The sequence below is a fragment of the Coturnix japonica genome, chromosome 6 (assembly GCF_054131305.1).
Source record: "Coturnix japonica strain WE chromosome 6, WE-NBRP24, whole genome shotgun sequence".
Lineage (NCBI taxonomy): Eukaryota > Metazoa > Chordata > Aves > Galliformes > Phasianidae > Coturnix > Coturnix japonica.
In genome coordinates this window covers 18883310-18903331 of record NC_140668.1, presented here as the reverse complement: position 1 = coordinate 18903331, position 20022 = coordinate 18883310, and the positions used below count along the sequence as shown (strand labels likewise).

Sequence of the window (20022 nt, the reverse complement as noted above, 5' to 3'; positions counted from 1 at the left end):
GGTCCTAAAATTCTGAAAGGTTTCAGTGTGGGGTTTATTTGGTCACAGCACATACAGCTGCCAGCCTGTACATCTGACAGTGTACTGCAAGCGGTTTAACCATATATCAGGGCACGGTACATGTCTGTTAATGATAGAAGTTCTCACAGTTTCACAAGGAGCATGCCTTGAGATGCATTCAGATAATGAGATAAGCGCTGTGTTCCTAAAACTAGCATGTGTCTCCACTCTCCATCGAGATCTAGTAGATAATTTCTTTAACAATTATGATGAGGGTTTTGTTTTGTTTTTATTTTTTTCTGGGCTATTATTTTGAGTGAAAGAAAAGGGTATGCTTTTATTTAAGCGAGCTTTTGATTGCATCATGCTTCTAAATTAAATGTAACCTACTGGATTCCTCATGATAGCATACGAGTACTTGCGTGTATCTGTTCTCCCTAATAGAGGGAGAAGAGACTCAGTGAACCTGGACAGTGTTACCCAGGGTTGTGAGAACAGCTGAATGATTGTTGAGAACTGGTCAACTCGTGAGCCTGAGACCTGGGATCCTCCATCCTAGGGTGGAACTTTACTGGAGCACGTGGGTGCCACAGCAACAAAAGGACTGTGTACAATAGACTGAGAGTTTGCTGAGTTTCTTGGTTGACAGAAAGCACAACTAACTCAGCAGCAAGTGACGTATTTGGGATAGGAGATGACAGCTGGACTTTGAACCTTAAGGACTGCCAAGAAAGAAGCCATCTGCTCAACCCCTGAGCTGCAAACTGCCAAGGAACTCCATACGTTGCCAGGAATGACAGGAGGGTGCCGACCATGGATACACAGCTACGGACTGATGGTAAACTTGAAACAGCTTGAAGTGAGTAAGGGATATCCAGGGTGCACTGGTGCTCAATATTCAAGAAGCCCATCAATCTACACTGGGCCAAAGGATACCAGTTTTAATATCTCATGCAGTGTTTACTGTATTGGAGGCAAAAGGGGGACATTGGCTTTCACCCCAAAGATTCCCGAAATACCAGGCCATCCTGGTAGAGCAGGGTGATATAGAAATAATTGTAACTACTATTGCCAACCCAGTATCTTTCCTTAGCGGAACTCCCCTGGTGGAGAACCAGGATGACATCACTGCTTTGAAACAACTGATGCTGCACATTACATCCAGTTGGTCGGAGCTGAAGGACGAACCCTTAGAAGATGCAGAAGACGCCTGGTTTACCAGCAGCTGCAGTTTTGTGAGACAAGGAGGCTGTAAGGCAGGACATGCAGTAACTGCTACTGAGCAGCGAATGGAAGCACAACCATCAGCCGTGGGGACTACCCCTCAGAAGGCTGAAATAACTGCCTTGATGGAGCCTTAATGATATGGACAGATGCTAACTATGTGTTTGGGGTGTCACACGCTCATAGTACCATCTGAAAAGAGCAAGGATTGCTCACACACAAGGAAAAGAGCATGATGTAAATGTACCTATGTTGTAGGGCACAGTTCTCTATCCAGGCCCAAGTCTGTGTGGGTGTCTCCTCTATCCACAAAGCTGCTCACACTGCAGGACGCACAGGCTGAGAGGAGAGGCCAGAGCAGCTCTCCCACTGTGACACAGAGCAGCAGGATACAAGTAAAGGAAGGCCCCGCAGCTGTACTGGGAAGATTCCACACAGTCATCAATTTTTCATCTGAAAGGTAAAGAGGAATTCCCTTTTCTGCCCCTATCATCATTGGTCGGGTGAGTAGCAATGATGCCCGGTGTGCTTCCATCAATGGAGCAGAATAGGCGGAAGGCTGGGGTGCAGGCTTTCCTCTGCTGAGGTGAGTGGGGGCTCAGGGTGTTGCTCAGTGGTAGATTTGTTCACACTGAGTTCTAACAGGAAACTTGCTCAACATCGAAGGCCTTGCAAAAGCCTGGCTGAGTGATGTCAGTTGCTTTTCCTTTCCCTACTGATGCTGTCACTCCACTGTAGAAGGCCACCAAAGCGACCAGGCTGCATGTCTCCATTTCCGCTGTTTCTCCATTTCCTTCTTGTTCCTCCCTGTAACCAGCAGGTTCAGCCATGCTGCTTTCCTGCCTCCTCTGCTGTGTTTCGTGTGGTCGGGATGGAGCTCAAAGCTCCAGCTCTGAGAAAGGTTTTCTGAGAAAGTTACCATCTCTTTTCCATTCCTTTACCCCTAAAAACAGTTTTCCAGTGTCTCTCGTCCAAGAATTCTTTGAACAGCCTGCAGCTGACTCTCCTGAAGCTCAGGGTCCTGACTTTGCTTTTTGCCAGGCCCGCATTCCTTGAGATGAGGAACTCTAGGAGGGCATGGTCACTACAGCCCTGACCACCTCCAGTCTTAACCCCTGCTGTGCACCATGTCCAGTAATGCTTCCCTTCTGCTTGGTGTGCTTAATGCTTGGCCCACAAAGTTATTGTCAGTGCACTCCAGCAGGCTCTCAGACAGCTTGCAGCAACTGGGATTGGTGCTGGGTGGTTGCTGGGAGGTGTGTGCTGTGTCAGTCCTCATCGCAGCTGGCAGAGAGAGTTAGAGGAGGGTGATGGGTGCTGCCTGCTCTCAATGCTGCTGCACTGAATTTGGGGCACAGCAGCACACTGGTGAGTGAGCTGGGAGGGAGACGGACGGCTGCTGTGCATGGCTAGGCCAGAGCTGGAGGACTGTCAAACGTGAGTCATGCTGGTGCAGCCATTGCAGCTGCAGCAGGAGTAGAAGACAAAGAGGTTTTGTAGAGGACAGAGGGTGGTGATTCATGGTTTGATGTCCAGGTGGAGGCCGATAACAAGTGGTGTCATCCAGGAGTCTGTCTTGGGACCAGTGCTTTTTTACATGGTTTTCAGAGACACCAATGATGCAATGGAGTGCACCCTCTGCTGTTTGCTGAGTGGTGCGGCTGACGCAGTGGAAGGAAGGGATGCCATTCAGAGGGAGCTCAACCGAGAGGTTGGCCTAGGTGAATCTAATGAGGTTCAACACAGCAAAGTGCAAGGTTTTGCACTTGGGCTGGAGGAATCCCAGGCATTTCTACAGACTGGGAGGAGCAGTCCTTAAGAGAAGCCCCGCAGAGAAGGACCTGGGGGTCCTGGTGGATGAAAAACAGAACGTGAGCCATCAGCGTGCTCTTGCAGCTCAGAGAGCAAATGGTCCCCTGGGCTCCATCAGAAGAGGGGATGGCCAGCAGGGACAGGGAGGTGATTGATCTTCATGATCCTTGAGGTCCCTTCCAACCCAGGCCATTCTATGATTCTGTGATTACACTCGCTGTCAGAAAGAATGGCAGCTGTACAGAAGCTGGATATATATTTTGGGACAGTTCTTGTAACCAGCTGATTTTAAGACCTTGCCTGAGTCAAGAGTCTAAATTGAGTGTCAGAAGAAAGCTGGTAAAGTGGCTATTGCTCATTCTTTTTCATTTGCTGATTCTTTCATTCGGGTTCCTTTTCCAAAGGAGATTCTGGTGATGGAAGCAATTGAAGAAAGAACAAAAGCAGCTCTTGCCAAGAGTGCTTGAAGTCCCTGTGGAGAGAAGCAAAGAACTTGGGCTTCCTCTGGGATGCTCCCCACCATGTCTCAGGAAGGAGACAACTGCTGTTCCACTTTCTGCTCTGTGTGTGGAAAGGTACGTCTGGGTTTCTTCTGCTTGTTTTTTCTTTCTTTTTCGGGCTTTGAAGGAGAAGGGGTGGAGCAACGGGAGACTCACTGGTCATTTGTTACCTCAAGAACAGGATGGATTCTGCATTGACTGTGAAAAACCTGGGCTAGTAGCATGGGCATGTTTCAGGCTGGACTTTTCTTTTCCTTCTTGGTTTCCTTTTGGCTACAGGGAGACAGCTGTCTAAAGGTGTGTTTTCATACCCACTCTCCAAAACCATGTTTCATTGTTGCAGGTGGTTCAGTGTGCTCTTGCAGGGTAGATGCTGTAGTTTGCTGTAGAATCTGAATGGTTTCTGTTGTTACGGGAGGACTGGGAGGAGGTAGTGAGAAGAGAATTCAATGCCTGAGGTGTATCTTAGTGAGAAATGTTGGCATGAGGGGCTGAAAGTCTTGAGCTGTCAAAGGCCAGTGAGGCTCAGACTCCTTAACCTGCTGGAGCAGGGTGGAAGCAAGGAGTGGGCACTGCCGTCACACAAGCTGCACTTGGTTCTGGTCTGCCAGGTCTGTGCTGGCCTGGATTTCTTCTGAGAAGTTTGTTGGAGCTGCTTGGAGTAGTGAAGGGTGGGGAAGAAGTGCTGCTCAAGAGCTAAGGCTCTGCATGATCATCTTGGATGGTTTTAACCATGATATCTGAAGACATAGTTTCCATCAGAATGATCCCAACATTGTGCGAGTGTCTCAGATGTATGAGAGCACCCGCCTCCTCCAGCTGAGCCATAGGAAAGCTAACTGTGCCCAGTAATTACAGCTTCTGCAGATTGAATATGCTTCCAAGTGTTTTCCTTAGTGATCAATAATGTCCCAGCACTCTGAGATTCCATCTCTGGCACAGTCTGGAGCATCTCTGCAATCCTTGGGTGCTGGAGGGCACATGGTGAGTGCGTGGACAGGGTGGAACAAACGCATGCGTGTGCTGAGGAGTTGGGTTGCACACAGGTGCACACAAAGGGGTGTTTGTGGAAGGTGTAGGCACGTAGGTGTTCCCAGGGGTGGTTGGCACATGTCTGTGAATGCAAAGGAGGGCACACGATGCAGTGTGTGCATGGGGGTGTGCAAAGCAGGCAGGGTGGTGAATGGGTGTGCCTGTGCACATGGATAGGGGAAGGCTGGGGTTACAGGTTGACCTGTGCTGAGGTGAGTGGGGGCACACGGTGTTGCTCAGTGGTAGATTGGTTCACACTGAGTGCTAACAGGAAACTCGCACACCCTTTTTGTTTCAGCTGTGCCAGCGCTGTGATCCCTTGCTGCAGGGATGGGGTGTTGGAAGGATGGTGTGCATGCCAAGCTCCCATCTCTTGCAGGAATCAAGTGTAGAGCAAAAGGGATGTTTGGGCCAGGTGACTGTAAGAAGGCTGGCAGTTTTGGATGGTGGCAGCTGATGGAAACAGGCGCTCTGGGGACCGTTCAGCTCTTAACAGAAGACAGGGGTCCTGCAGCAAGAACGACTAGGTTCTCAAATGGCTTCAGACATGCACACCGAGTACATCCCCGCAGACATTTACCAGTAGTCGGCTCTTGCAGAAGAAGATTCAAGCAGCAGAACCTTTTGCTCAGCTACAGCACACAAATGCTACAAAAGCAGGAACAACCCGCAAGCTCTGGGTCTGTTTGTCTTGCAAAGGCATGCACTAACTGCGTTTGATGGTACCCCCCATCCTTGATTTCCTTCCCTGCTTCTTGTCTGATGGCGCTGCTGAGCCAGGAACAAGCTGCCCAGTGTGGCAGAGCATGGTGCAGAGCTGTGCTGGGACCTCCTCCCCTTCCTCTGCTGCAGATCTGTGCCACACACGTGCCATTGGGATGCTCTGGCACGGGATGTGCCTCCAACCCAAAGCTCCTTCCCACCTCCCAAGGAAAAACAAAGCAACCCAAGCATCTCCAGCAAAGCTGCCCAGCAGACAGCAGGGAATGCAAACAGCTTCTGGCTGCTCCCCTGCACTCCCGTCCTAAGTAAGAGACCCTACGAGGACTGGCTGGGAAATCAGTGCATGACACACGTGAGTGTGCACAGCATTGTGCAAAGCAGTGGGGTTCCACGAGTTTGTGTGTGTGTTTATCTCTGCTGTTATGAAAGCATGGGAAGACTGCCTTACTGAGTCCCAGATAATTACTTATCCTCAAATGATTTTTCCTGGCCAAATTTAGAGTCTCTCACGGGTAATCGAGACCAACAGGCTGTTGTTGCACAATCAACAGACACAATCTAGATGATCAGCTGAGGAAAATAAAGCATCATGCGAAGGGTACTAGATAAGTGAGCAGCTTGAGATCTGCACATTTATGTGATACTCATGGTCTTAGAGAATATTTTCTTGGTGAGGTCAGATTGAATTAAAGCAAAATCGAAGATGAATGAAAATATACACAGGAGAAGAAGCCTCTGAGGCTTCTGAAGTGTTTTGACCAGATGACATAAACTCTGTTAAAGCAAATGTTATTCTCTATTTTTTGTGTTATTCCAGGGAGGCCTTGATTACCGCCTGAACACATGCTGTGGAAGCCCAGCTTATGCAGCACCAGAGCTAATCCAGGGCAAAGCGTCTATTGGCTCAGAGGGATGTAGAGCGGTGTTTGTTTTCCCCTCTTTCCCTTCCCTCTCCACAGAGCATTTAAAGGCAGTGGAGCTCAGGTAGGCTCTCTTGGTTTTCCTTCTGAATTCTACTAGGTTGCATCGCTTGGTAGCTCTCAGAAGCTGTCAGTGGCCACAGACTAGAAAAGTGCAATTGGTCTCAGTTCACACAGCTGGCTGGTTTGTCTCTGGCTAATCCAGAACTGCCTCAAGCGACTGCTTTGGGGCTCTACAGAACAGCAACTTCAGAGATCTCTTTCTATTACTAAGTGTTTGAAAGAGCAATTTGCTCTGTTAATTATCCATCGTTTCTGTGCAGTCTGTTTTGTCAGACTTGTCTTTAGCTTCCAAGTTGTATGTGAAGAATTGTTTCCGTTGTAATGCACAATGTACTAAAAATTGAGAGATGTAAATGCAAAGAGTTTTTCCAGCTTTGATTTCATGTCTGGAATTTTGGAACCCACTACTTGCAGTTGTTAATCTGTCCAAACTGGTCTGGTTTGGAATGCCCTCATCCTTCTTGAATCGCTGTTAAAGGCGGAGCAATTCCTACAAGTGCCATGGCCCCACTGTTGTTCTATCACAGAATCACAGAATCACAGAATTACCCGGGTTGGAAGGGACCTCAAGGATCATGTAGTTCCAACCCCCCTGCCTAGCAGGGCCACCAAACATACACATTTACTAGATCAGGTTGCCCAGGGCCCTGTCCAACCTGGTCTTGAACACCTCCAAGGACGGGGCATCCACAACCTCACTGGGCAGCCTGTTCCAGGACCTAACCACCCTTCTAGTAAAGAACTTTCCCCTAACATCCAACCTAAATCTTCCCTCCTTCAACTTAAAACCATTTCCCCTAGTCCTGCTATTATCAGCCCTTTCGAAGAGTTTACTCCCCTCCTGGGAGTAAGTTCCCTTCAGGTACTGAAAGGCTGCAATGAGGTCACCCCGCAACCTTCTCTTCTCCAGGCTGAACAAACCCAACTCCCTCAGCCTGTCCTCATAGGGGAGGTGCTCCAGCCCCCTGATCATCTTTGTGGCCCTCCTCTGGACCCTTTCCAAAATCTCCATATCTTTTTTGTACTGAGGGCTCCACACCTGGACACAGTACTCCAGATGGGGCCTCACAAGAGCAGAGTAGAGAGGGACGATCACCTCCCTATCCCTGCTGACCACCCCTCTCCTGATGGAGCCCAGGATCCCATTTGCTTTCCGGGCTGCCAGAGCGCACTGCTGGCTCATGTTAAGTTTCTCATCTATCAGGACCCCTAGGTCTTTTTCAGCCGAGCTGCTCTCAAGGACAACTCCTCCCAGCCTGTACAGGTGCCTGGGGTTCTTCCGGCCCAAGTGCAAAACCTTGCACTTTTCCGTGTTGAACCTCATTAGGTTCACCCGAGCCCAGCTTTCCAGCCTGTCAAGGTCCCTCTGAATGGCATCTGTTCCCTCCACCGTATCGACTGCACCACTCAGCTTGGTGTCATCAGCAAACTTGCTGAGGGTGCACTCCATTCCCTCATCGATGTCATTAATAAAGATGTTAAAGAGCACCAGTCCCAAGACAGACCCTTGAGGGACGCCGCTCGTTACCGGCCTCCACCTGGACATAGAGCCATTGACCACCACCCTGTGTCTGCGGCCTTTCAACCAATTGCTTATCCATCTAGTTGTCCACCCATCAAATCCACCTCCCTCCAATTTGGAGATGAGGATGTGATGGGGGACCATGTCAAAGGCCTTGCTCAGGTCCAGGTAAATGACATCGGTCGCCTTCCCTTCATCCACCAACGCCGTCACTCCATCACAGAAGGCCACAAGATTAGTTAAGCATGACCTTCCCCTGGCGAAGCCATGCTGGCTGTCTCGGATCACATGCTTGTTCTTTATGCGATCAAGCATAAAGATGGGTTTGGGATGAGGGGTTGGGAGCGAGATTTGGAATAGGGATTGGGATGTGGGATTTAGGACGTGGGACTGAAATGCGGGATTGGGGCGTTGGATGTGGGATGTGAGATTTGGGATTGGGATGTGGGGATATGGATATGTGATGGATATGGGATGGGATATCGGGAACTGGGATATATATGGGGTGGGCTGTGCATATGGGATGGACTTGGGATGCATATGGGATCACGGAATCCTAGAATGGCTCAGGTTGGAAAAGAGCTTCAAGGTCCTGATATCCAACTGCAGCCCAACCGTAGAATCAATGCAATCAATCTCTCCAGCTGCATCTGCAGCGCCTTTCTCCCCTCCAGCAGATCAGCACTCCCTCCCAGCTCGGTGCTGTCTGTGAACTTACGGAGGGCGCACTCAATGCCCTGGATGAGATCCCTGATCAAGGTGTTCAATAGGAGCTGAGCCCTGGGGGACACCACTCGTGGCTGGCCACCAGCCAGCAAATGCTGCTCTGGGTGTCCAGGCTTGGCTGAGTGAGGACAAAACTGCCTGGCCTCAAACGAGGCAGAGGAGCCACGATGCCATGTGAGGTATCTTTATGGCTGTCTGTACATCGCACAGCAGGCCCGGCTGCCCCTTCTTCTCCCCTCCATGGGAGCTGGGGGGCTGTGACACGGCACAAATGAATGCAGGCAGAGGGATACGTCAAAGGAAACACAAAGCATTTAATGACAAATCATAGAAAACAATGAGTAACAGAAACAACAATATTCCTAAAATTGCCATCCCACAACAACTGAGTGTCCAGACAGTGTCCCATCCCACTGCAATGATGACTTTGGAGGATGGCTCTGTTCTGCAGGGGAGGGATGGGGCTGCTGCTGGTGCCCGTGGAATGCTGCCGCTGCTGCCTGGTGCTGCAGGGCCGGCGAGGAGCTCAGGGTTACAGGTAGCCGTACATGTCAGCTATGGCCATTTCTATCTCCCGCTGCACCAGGAACTGCACGGGGCCGATCTTCATCTGCTGGGCCGCCCGCTGCCGCTCCTCCTGGGCCAGCCTCTTCATGCGCTCCCGCTCGAGCCGCTGCTCGGCTGTGATGGGCAGCGATTCCTCCAGCACTCTGGGTAGCGCACGGCCACCTGCCCAGGGCCCCACGCAGGGCACAAAGTCCATGGGGCGCTGTGGCCGAGGCTGCTGCTGGTGCAGCTGTGGCAGTGGGTCCCTGCACAGCACGGAGCTCCTCCATGGTGTCTTCTTGGCAGCGTTCTCCTTCCGCGCCGTGCTGCCTGGAGGTGCCGGCACTGCCTTGGCTGAGCCTCTGCCTTGGGGCTGGAGGGCAGCAGGGCTGGCGCTGGGTGTGGGTTGGGGCTGCACAGAGAGTGGCTGGCGCACCGGCCCCACCGCAGTCACTCTCTGCCCCAGCGGGTGCACGGCCTGGATGGATTCACACAGGTGCACGTGCAGCTCGCTGGCAGTGCCCTTTTGCCCGCTGCTGCTGGCTCCTGTGTTGGCCCCAGGCTGCTTCACTTGATGTGGGCGTTTGCAGCCTTTTCTTTCTTTTCCTTCCTTGCTTGGCAGCAGCTTCCTTTTCTTGGCTGGAGCGCTGCTGGTGGGCTGCTCCTGCTGGGAACTCTCCCCTTTCTGGGCCATGTCAGCAGGCGCAGGGCGCTTGGCCCGCTTGGTGCTGCCCCTCTTTTTCTTATCTGCCACCCGGCAGATAGTAGAGCCCAGTGACGGTGGAAAGGGAGCATGAAGAACCTGGGGCTGCTTTGGCTGCACCTCCTCAATGAGCTGTGCGGGTTGGGCTGAGGGAGGTGTGGTGACAGCCAGCGTGGTTGGCAGCGGACTGAGCCGGGCACTCGCTGGTGGCACGACAGGGCACAGCCGTGTCATCTCATTCTGCAGCTCAGACAGGAACCCAGGGGATGGTGGAAGCCCCCAGAAGGGGTCGCTGTGGGTCCCGCTGGCAGCCTGTGCCTCCGTGCTGAGCTCTGTGCTTTCCCAGGGGTTGTCAGGGAGCTCAGCGATGAAGCATCCTGGGGCAGGGCTTCTCGGCTTCTTGTGAGGCACCTCAGCAGCTCTTGACACATCTGAAAATGCAAGATGATCACCGTTTTGGGGACTTCCCACACACACTCTGTGCAAACACACACCTGTGGGCTGTGCAGCCCCCAAACTCACCACTGATCCAAGAGAGCAAACCCTGAATGCCCGTGATGTCCTCCGGCACATCCGAGCTGGTCGCCACTGCTGGGAAAAGCAAGAAAATGCCCAAGGTTCAATGCCAGCTCTCCAGTACCATGTTCATCCCGTACCAAGGGATCTCTGGTGGACGTTGTGTTCCCATTACAGATCAGGACGGCAAAGTTAAGTGTCAAGCCCAGGGATTAAGACCCCAGGAACAGACAATGAGAACAGTTCCAGGAAAGAATGGACAGAAAGGCAAAGTAGAAAGACAGTGCACCAAAGCCAGACGTCCACTGTGTGTCTGTACCTCTCTTGGGTGCTGGGCCACACTCTGTGCTCCTCCCCTGGCTTTCGGCAAGGCTGCGCTTTGATAGAATGCTGCTTGCATCAGCTTCTGACACGAAGGAGACAAGAAAGACATGAAGAGCATCTCAATGGAGGAAGATTTGAGCACAGCCAACAACAAGCTTCTGGTCTTCAACAGCAGTTTCTTCAGTTTGCCTTTCTGCTGCCACAACATTGTGCCCTTTCTGCAGTCAGCAGAGATCTGCAGAGTCCTTTCTTCTCTCTTCCATCACACACACTGCCCTTCATGCAGCCCTATTTAGAGGCAGGTACCCACACCACAGCTCACAAGAGCTTCTTACCCATGGAGGCTTTCCGTTTCCCCTCTTGTTCCGCACCGTTCCATGGATTTGCGGTCTCCATCCCTACAACAACAGATCAGGTGTTGATTTCACAGATACCAGCGAGAAGCTGAAATACTGTCCAGTAAGCCCATGCTCCCCCAGAGAACAGAAGGATGCTACTTTGACAGCCCAAACACAATCTGTTTGATCACTTCTCGCTGCGCCTTCCTGCAAATCTTAAGGTTTCTTGACATTCCCTGCAGCACTGCCCCCGCCCAGAAGTAACAGTCAAATATCTCCACACTTCATGACAGAGGGCTGAGGACACTCACTTTTGCCTGGCAGTAAGGACAGGCCATCCCCATCGAGTCCCTCTGTGAGCTGAAAGGCGACGCTGGATCCTTGGCAGCCTGCTGGCTGCTTCTGAAGAGAGAAAGGAAGAAACATGGGAGGGAACGTGCAGCCATGGTTTGCAGAGAGGTTCCAGATGGTGCCAGAGATGGGATATCAGAGTGCTGAGACACTATTTATCACTAAGGGAAAACAGCCTGAGCCACATTCCTGCCATTAGCCCAGGCTGTCAGCAGTGAGCACAGAACCCGACCACTTATTGAGGGCACAAAGGACCAGTAGGGCTCCTCCCGCTCCGACCCTTCCCTTAAAAATGAGACAAAGGAAGAAGAACCAAGCAAAGAAACCCAGCCATACCTTTCCACTCACAGAGCAGAAATAGGAATAGCAGTCATCTCCTGGCTGAGACATGGCTGGTGAAGTCTCAGAGGAAGCTGAAGCTCCCAGGGCTCTCTCCACAGGAACGTGCCCCGCTCTTGGAAAGAGCTGGCTTCACTCTTCCTAAGACTGCCTTGAACCCCGAAATCTCCTTTTGGACAGGAACCTTGCAGAAAGTTGCAACAAGTGAAAAACTGTCAGGAAGAAGCATTTTCCCAGCTTTCTTATGCACCCAGCCATCTGCGGGACAGCGCAGCACAATTTGCTCTTGGTGAAGGTCGCGTTTGTCATGTCTGACATGAAGCTGGGAACCCGGCAGCAGTTTTCCAGGGCAGGAATGACATTTCATCATCCTCACCGTAAGATGGGATGGAATTTCCACAAGAACCCATTTCCCTGCAAACAGCCATGCTGAGGGGCACCGCTGGAGCTGGGAACTCCTCCCCAGCACAGCTTTTCTGCTGAGACACCTCCTGGCAACCACCCAGCACCAAACCCAGCTCACCTGCTGGGCCTGCTCAGCCCAAGCTGTGCCCAGATCACGCACACGCCGCAGCGCTGCTTCAGACGGGCTCTCACAGGGTGATCAGCTCCAAGGAGGGCCCAGAGCTCAGTCTGCGTGCAGACACTCACCAGAGCACCAGCTCTGCTCACCACCTGTGGTACAAATGCTCCCACCCGGCAACGGTTGTGACCTCAGCGAGTGTCTGCATCACTGCTGTGCTTTCATCATAGGCAAAGGGAATGGACTCCTTCTAGATCCAAATGGTAGGAAACCAATGCCAGGGTCATCCAGTGGGGTGGTTTTAAGTAAAATAACAGAGAAGTGAAGCTGAGTCTAGTGCAGCCCAATAAAAACCAGTAAAGGCCAATATGGCCTCATAGTGGTCAATGGAGTTCCAGAGGAACCTGTAGGAAAGAAAACCCAAGGCCAGTGCAGCCATCTCTGGTTGGGGTTTTAAGCCCCAGGGCTGATATCGGCCTCTCAGACTGTGGCTTTAAGTCCCAGGGCAGTGCTGGCCTCCCCGGCTGTGTCTGCATCTTCAGGCTCTCAGGCTGGTGCCGGCCTCTCTCAACTGTGGCCATGGCTTCAAGGCCCTGGACTGTTTCAAGCTTTTCAAGCTGTGCCTTTAGTCTCCAGGGCCTTTTTCAGCCCGTCTGTCTGTGGCTTTGGCTTTAAGCACCATGGCTGTTGTCCAATGGGCAATACTCCCACATTTGCCAATGACCATCACTTTACAGGAGGTAGTGAATGTTGACAGTTCCCCTTTCATTTTTCCTTGGCACGTAGGTTACAGAGTTCTCCCATGCTATGTGCAGGTGCAATACCTCTGAGCAACCATTTTGATGGTTTCAGCAAAGCTCAGGGCAACAGGCTTTGGTCATCCTCAGATTTACATGATGAGAGAGACAGAAAGACAAAAGTTCAAGGTAATAATCATTTCTCTTCTTCTAGTCAGCGTGCCATAACTAAACCTGCCATACTAAGACTTTTGTCCTGATAGGGATGTTTCCTTAATCTCACACTCTTAGCACAACTATTTCTGCTGAGATTAATAGAATCATAGAATCACAAGGTTGGAAAGAATCTACACCGTCATCTAGTCCGTCCAACCACCCTTTATCATACCTACAGAAAACCACTAAACCATATCTCCTTTCTCCCTATCCAGATGTCTCTCAAACACTGCCAGGATGGCAACTCCACCACCTCCCTGGGCAGCCATTCCAGTGCCTGACCGCTCTCTGAGAGAAAAAGTTCCTTCTTATGTCCAGTCTAAACCTCATCTGATACAACTTGTGGCCATTTCCTCTTGTCCTGTTTGTTGCCTGGCCCGTCCTATCATAACCTCCCTTCAGGAAGTTGTAGAGTGCAATGAGGTCTCCCCTTGAGCCTCCTCTTCTCCAGACTGAACAATTCCAGCTCCCTCTGCCTCTCCTTATAAGACTTGTGCTCCAGACCCCTCACCAGTTTTGTTGCCCTTCTCTGAACACGCTCCAGGGCATCAATGTCTTTCTTGTAGTGAGGAGCCCAAAACTGAACACAGTACTCAAGATGTGGCCTGACCAGTGCTGAGGACAGAGGGATGATCACCTCTCTGCTCCTGCTGGCCACAATATTTCTTATACAGGCCAGGATGCTGTTGGCCTTCTTGGCCACCTGGGCACACTGTCAGCTCATGTTCAGTTGAGCATCGACCAACACCCCCAGGTCCCTTTCCTCTTCACAGCCATCCAGCTACTCTGCTCCAAGCCTATAGCGCTGCATGGGGTTATTGTGGCCAAAGTGCCAGACCCAGCACTTGGCCTTGTTGAACCTCATCCCATTCACCTCAGCCCAGTGATCCAGCTTATCTAGACCCCTCTGAAGGGCCTCCCAACCCTCCGGCAGATTGAGACCACCTCCAACTGGGTGTCATCTGCAAACTTACTGAGGGTACACTCAATCTCCTCATCTAGGTCATCAATAAAAATATTAAACAATATGGGCCCCCGTACCGACCACCGGAGACACCACTGTTGCAGAACGGCGGGAGAAAAGCAAACGACCACACCTGTCATTGACATATGATCAGCTATTCTCGTTTATTCCTTGGCTGCATGTATCTTTATAATACGGATAATTAGCTCATACATATTGCAAAAGTGGAGCTCATCATTGGTTCCCAATTACATACCATCCCTGAGTATCTTAACAGCTTGTTGTTATCAACTGAAAGCTACTCCCTTGCTGAGTTCCCAGAACCATGGCTAGTTCCTCACCATCCCTGGGCATCTTGTTGTTCTCGCTGTCCTTGCAGGTGTTATGGCTGCTTGATAAACTGCACCGTGTTTACGACCCTTCTCAGCTAACTAGCTGTAAAAAACACTCTCTACATTTCCCCTGTTTTCTTTCTGGCTGAAAAAGGGTTTGATTTAACGACTGATTAATCATATTTAACAAGCAGTTCAGTTCATTTGTTCAATCAGTTCTCATGTAGTTTTATCCTGCTCCGTAGCTGCTCTTTGAACTCCTCATCTCAATCCATGGCTGCTGCTCCGTAGAATTCTTCTTGTATTACAACAATTTCAAGATACTGCCTATAGAGTAACAACACTACTTAAATTAATAACATAAGTATTATAACTCAATCAAAGCCTCGATTGACAATACTCTAAAAGTGAAAAAAGAGACAAGTCAAATACAACATAACAACATTACTGTTAAACCCACTAAAAAGAACAAATATGTTTGTACTGCAACCTAAGTTTCTGCAACCTGAAAATAAATCCGTGAGGGTCCCATTGTGTTAATCTGTAACTGATTTGGAAAATTCTTCAATTTTCATATACTCTGATACATTGATTTTTAATGACCACTAAAATTTGTGCAATAAATGCTTTTAGGATGCTCATAACCATGCTCTACCAACTGAGTTATCTGGGCTAATAATTGATTAATGATCGCACAATTTAATGGAATAGCATGTCAAATAGAACCAATTTTAGAGGACAAATGTACTAGAGTATCACTAGGGGCATTAATACTTACTGACCCTTAAGAAACAGCAAGCCATGTTGGTGGTGGATGCGACAGGTAGTGCCAGCAGGCCGTCCCCTGCTTCAAGGTGCACATTTCCTCTCTCACCCATCACAGATTCTCTCCTGCATTCAGGGTCTGAAGGATTTCTTCCAGTTGTACACCATATCCGCATGGCCAGTGTGTGATACAGAGCCCAAGTGGAACACCTGCTTGGAAAACAGAATAAACTATCAAATTTAGTTCTATTAGCGTGCACTTTTGTCTAAAATGATGCATGGTTATATTTTAAAAATCCCAATTAGTTGGATGTAAGAGAGGTATCTATTCTATGATACAGGGTCTACTCTTTGACTGGGATTCCTTTCCAGGTTTTGTCTTTGCAAATTAAGAAAAGCTAATTAATAGGCTAATAACATCATAACCAAACAGTACTAAAACATTGAAAGAGCTATTCTGGTAGATTCTAGCATTGATTACATCACAGAATCACAGAATCACAGAATTACCTGGGTTGGAAGGGACCTCAAGGATCATGTAGTTCCAACCCCCCTGCCTAGCAGGGCCACCAAACATACACATTTACTAGATCAGGTTGCCCAGGGCCCCGTCCAACCTGGTCTTGAACACCTCCAAGGACGGGGCATCCACAACCTCCCTGGGCAGCCTGTTCCAGGACCTAACCACCCTTCTAGTAAAGAACTTTCCCCTAACATCCAACCTAAATCTTCCCTCTTTCAACTTAAAACCATTTCCCCTAGTCCTGCTATTATCAGCCCTTTCGAAGAGTTTACTCCCCTCCTGGGAGTAAGTTCCCTTCAGGTACTGAAAGGCTGCAATGAGGTCACCCCGCAACCTTCTCTTCTCCAGGCTGAACAAGCCCAGCTCCCTCTAGCCTGTTCTCATAGGGGAGGTGCTCCAGCCCCCTGATCATCTTCGTGGCCCTCCTCTGGACCCTTTCCAAAATCTCCATGTCTTTTTTGTACTGAGGGCTCCACACCTGGACACAGTACTCCAGATGGGGCCTCACAAGAGCAGAGTAGAGAGGGACGATCACCTCCCTATCCCTGCTGACCACCCCTCTCCTGATGGAGCCCAGGATCCCATTTGCTTTCCGGGCTGCCAGAGCGCACTGCTGGCTCATGTTAAGTTTCTCACCTATCAGGACCCCTAGGTCTTTTTCAGCCGAGCTGCTCTCAAGGACAACTCCTCCCAGCCTGTACAGGTGCCTGGGGTTCTTCCGGCCCAAGTGCAAAACCTTGCACTTTGCCGTGTTGAACCTCATTAGGTTCACCCGAGCCCAGCTTTCCAGCCTGTCAAGGTCCCTCTGAATGGCATCTGTTCCCTCCACCGTATCGACTGCACCACTCAGCTTGGTGTCATCAGCAAACTTGCTGAGGGTGCACTCCATTTCCTCATCGATGTCATTAATAAAGATGTTAAGGAGCACCAGTCCCAAGACAGACCCTTGAGGGACGCCGCTCGTTACCGGCCTCCACCTGGACATAGAGCCATTAACCACCACCCTGTGTCTGCGGCCTTTCAACCAATTGCTTATCCATCTAGTTGTCCACCCATCAAATCCACCTCCCTCCAATTTGGAGATGAGGATGTGATGGGGGACCATGTCAAAGGCCTTGCTCAGGTCCAGGTAAATGACATCGGTCGCCTTCCCTTCATCCACCAACGCCGTCACTCCATCATAGAAGGCCACAAGATTAGTTAAGCATGACCTTCCCCTGGTGAAGCCATGCTGGCTGTCTCGGATCACATGCTTGTTCTTTATGCGATCAAGCATAAAGATGGGTTTGGGATGAGGGGTTGGGAGCGAGATTTGGAATAGGGATTGGGATGTGGGATTTAGGACGTGGGACTGAAATGCGGGATTGGGGCGTTGGATGTGGGATGTGAGATTTGGGATTGGGATGTGGGGATATGGATATGTGATGGATATGGGATGGGATATCGGGAACTGGGATATATATGGGGTGGGCTGTGCATATGGGATGGACTTGGGATGCATATGGGATCACGGAATCCTAGAATGGCTCAGGTTGGAAAAGAGCTTCAAGGTCCTGATATCCAACTGCAGCCCAACCGTAGAATCAATGCAATCAATCTCTCCAGCTGCATCTGCAGCGCCTTTCTCCCCTCCAGCAGATCAGCACTCCCTCCCAGCTCGGTGCTGTCTGTGGACTTACGGAGGGCGCACTCAATGCCCTGGATGAGATCCCTGATCAAGGTGTTCAATAGGAGCTGAGCCCTGGGGGACACCACTCGTGGCTGGCCACCAGCCAGCAAATGCTGCTCTGGGTGTCCAGGCTTGGCTGAGTGAGGACAAAACTGCCTGGCCTCAAACGAGGCAGAGGAGCCACGATGCCATGTGAGGTATCTTTATGGCTGTCTGTACATCGCACAGCAGGCCCGGCTGCCCCTGCTTCTCCCCTCCATGGGAGCTGGGGGGCTGTGACACGGCACAAATGAATGCAGGCAGAGGGATACGTCAAAGGAAACACAAAGCATTTAATGACAAATCATAGAAAACAATGAGTAACAGAAACAACAATATTCCTAAAATTGCCATCCCACAACAACTGAGTGTCCAGACAGTGTCCCATCCCACTGCAATGATGGCTTTGGAGGATGGCTCTGTTCTGCAGGGGAGGGATGGGGCTGCTGGTGCCCGTGGAATGCTGCCGCTGCTGCCTGGTGCTGCAGGGCCGGCGAGGAGCTCAGGGTTACAGGTAGCCGTACATGTCAGCTATGGCCATGTCTACCTCCCGCTGCACCAGGAACTGCACGGGGCCGATCTTCATCTGCTGGGCCGCCCGCTGCCGCTCCTCCTGGGCCAGCCTCTTCATGCGCTCCCGCTCGAGCCGCTGCTCGGCTGTGATGGGCAGCGATTCCTCCAGCACTCTGGGTAGCGCACGGCCACCTGCCCAGGGCCCCACGCAGGGCACAAAGTCCATGGGGCGCTGTGGCCGAGGCTGCTGCTGGTGCAGCTGTGGCAGTGGGTCCCTGCACAGCACGGAGCTCCTCCATGGTGTCTTCTTGGCAGCGTTCTCCTTCCGCGCCGTGCTGCCTGGAGGTGCCGGCACTGCCTTGGCTGAGCCTCTGCCTTGGGGCTGGAGGGCAGCAGGGCTGGCGCTGGGTGTGGGTTGGGGCTGCACAGAGAGTGGCTGGCGCACCGGCCCCACCGCAGTCACTCTCTGCCCCAGCGGGTGCACGGCCTGGATGGATTTACACAGGTGCACGTGCAGCTCGCTGGCAGTGCCCTTTTGCCCGCTGCTGCTGGCTCCTGTGTTGGCCCCAGGCTGCTTCACTTGATGTGGGCGTTTGCAGCCTTTTCTTTCTTTTCCTTCCTTGCTTGGCAGCAGCTTCCTTTTCTTGGCTGGAGCGCTGCTGGTGGGCTGCTCCTGCTGGGAACTCTCCCCTTTCTGGGCCATGTCAGCAGGCGCAGGGCGCTTGGCCCGCTTGGTGCTGCCCCTCTTTTTCTTATCTGCCACCCGGCAGATAGTAGAGCCCAGTGATGGTGGAAAGGGAGCATGAAGAACCTGGGGCTGCTTTGGCTGCACCTCCTCAATGAGCTGTGCGGGTTGGGCTGAGGGAGGTGTGGTGACAGCCAGCGTGGTTGGCAGCGGACTGAGCCGGGCACTCGCTGGTGGCACGACAGGGCACAGCCGTGTCATCTCATACTGCAGCTCAGACAGGAACCCAGGGGATGGTGGAAGCCCCCAGAAGGGGTCGCTGTGGGTCCCGCTGGCAGCCTGTGCCTCCGTGCTGAGCTCTGTGCTTTCCCAGGGGTTGTCAGGGAGCTCAGCGATGAAGCATCCTGGGGCAGGGCTTCTCGGCTTCTTGTGAGGCACCTCAGCAGCTCTTGACACATCTGAAAATGCAAGATGATCACCGTTTTGGGGACTTCCCACACACACTCTGTGCAAACACACACCTGTGGGCTGTGCAGCCCCCAAACTCACCACTGATCCAAGAGAGCAAACCCTGAATGCCCGTGATGTCCTCCGGCACATCCGAGCTGGTCGCCACTGCTGGGAAAAGCAAGAAAATGTCCAAGGTTCAATGCCAGCTCTCCAGTACCATGTTCATCCCGTACCAAGGGATCTCTGGTGGACGTTGTGTTCCCATTACAGATCAGGACGGCAAAGTTAAGTGTCAAGCCCGGGGATTAAGACCCCAGGAACAGACAATGAGAACAGTTCCAGGAAAGAATGGACAGAAAGGCAAAGTAGAAAGACAGTGCACCAAAGCCAGACGTCCACTGTGTGTCTGTACCTCTCTTGGGTGCTGGGCCACACTCTGTGCTCCTCCCCTGGCTTTCGGCAAGGCTGCGCTTTGATAGAATGCTGCTTGCATCAGCTTCTGACACGAAGGAGACAAGAAAGACATGAAGAGCATCTCAATGGAGGAAGATTTGAGCACAGCCAACAACAAGCTTCTGGTCTTCAACAGCAGTTTCTTCAGTTTGCCTTTCTGCTGCCACAACATTGTGCCCTTTCTGCAGTCAGCAGAGATCTGCAGAGTCCTTTCTTCTCTCTTCCATCACACACACTGCCCTTCATGCAGCCCTATTTAGAGGCAGGTACCCACACCACAGCTCACAAGAGCTTCTTACCCATGGAGGCTTTCCGTTTCCCCTCTTGTTCCGCACCGTTCCATGGATTTGCGGTCTCCGTCCCTACAACAACAGATCAGGTGTTGATTTCACAGATACCAGCGAGAAGCTGAAATACTGTCCAGTAAGCCCATGCTCCCCCAGAGAACAGAAGGATGCTACTTTGACAGCCCAAACACAATCTGTTTGATCACTTCTCGCTGCGCCTTCCTGCA

At 51.4% G+C, this 20022-nt stretch overlaps 1 protein-coding gene across 1 annotated transcript; it reads right to left on the bottom strand.

The window, feature by feature from the left end:
* Positions 1 to 17244: 17244 nt before the first annotated feature.
* Positions 17245 to 19963, bottom strand: LOC146760460 (uncharacterized). Its single transcript, XM_085551449.1, has 6 exons — positions 19808 to 19963; positions 19468 to 19554; positions 19155 to 19223; positions 17932 to 19063; positions 17801 to 17889; positions 17245 to 17504 (listed from the first exon to the last, which is right to left on the bottom strand). Exons 1-6 carry the CDS (start codon positions 19809 to 19811, stop codon positions 17245 to 17247), a joined length of 1641 nt encoding a protein of 546 aa, XP_085407575.1. The 5' UTR covers positions 19812 to 19963.
* Positions 19964 to 20022: the final 59 nt, after the last annotated feature.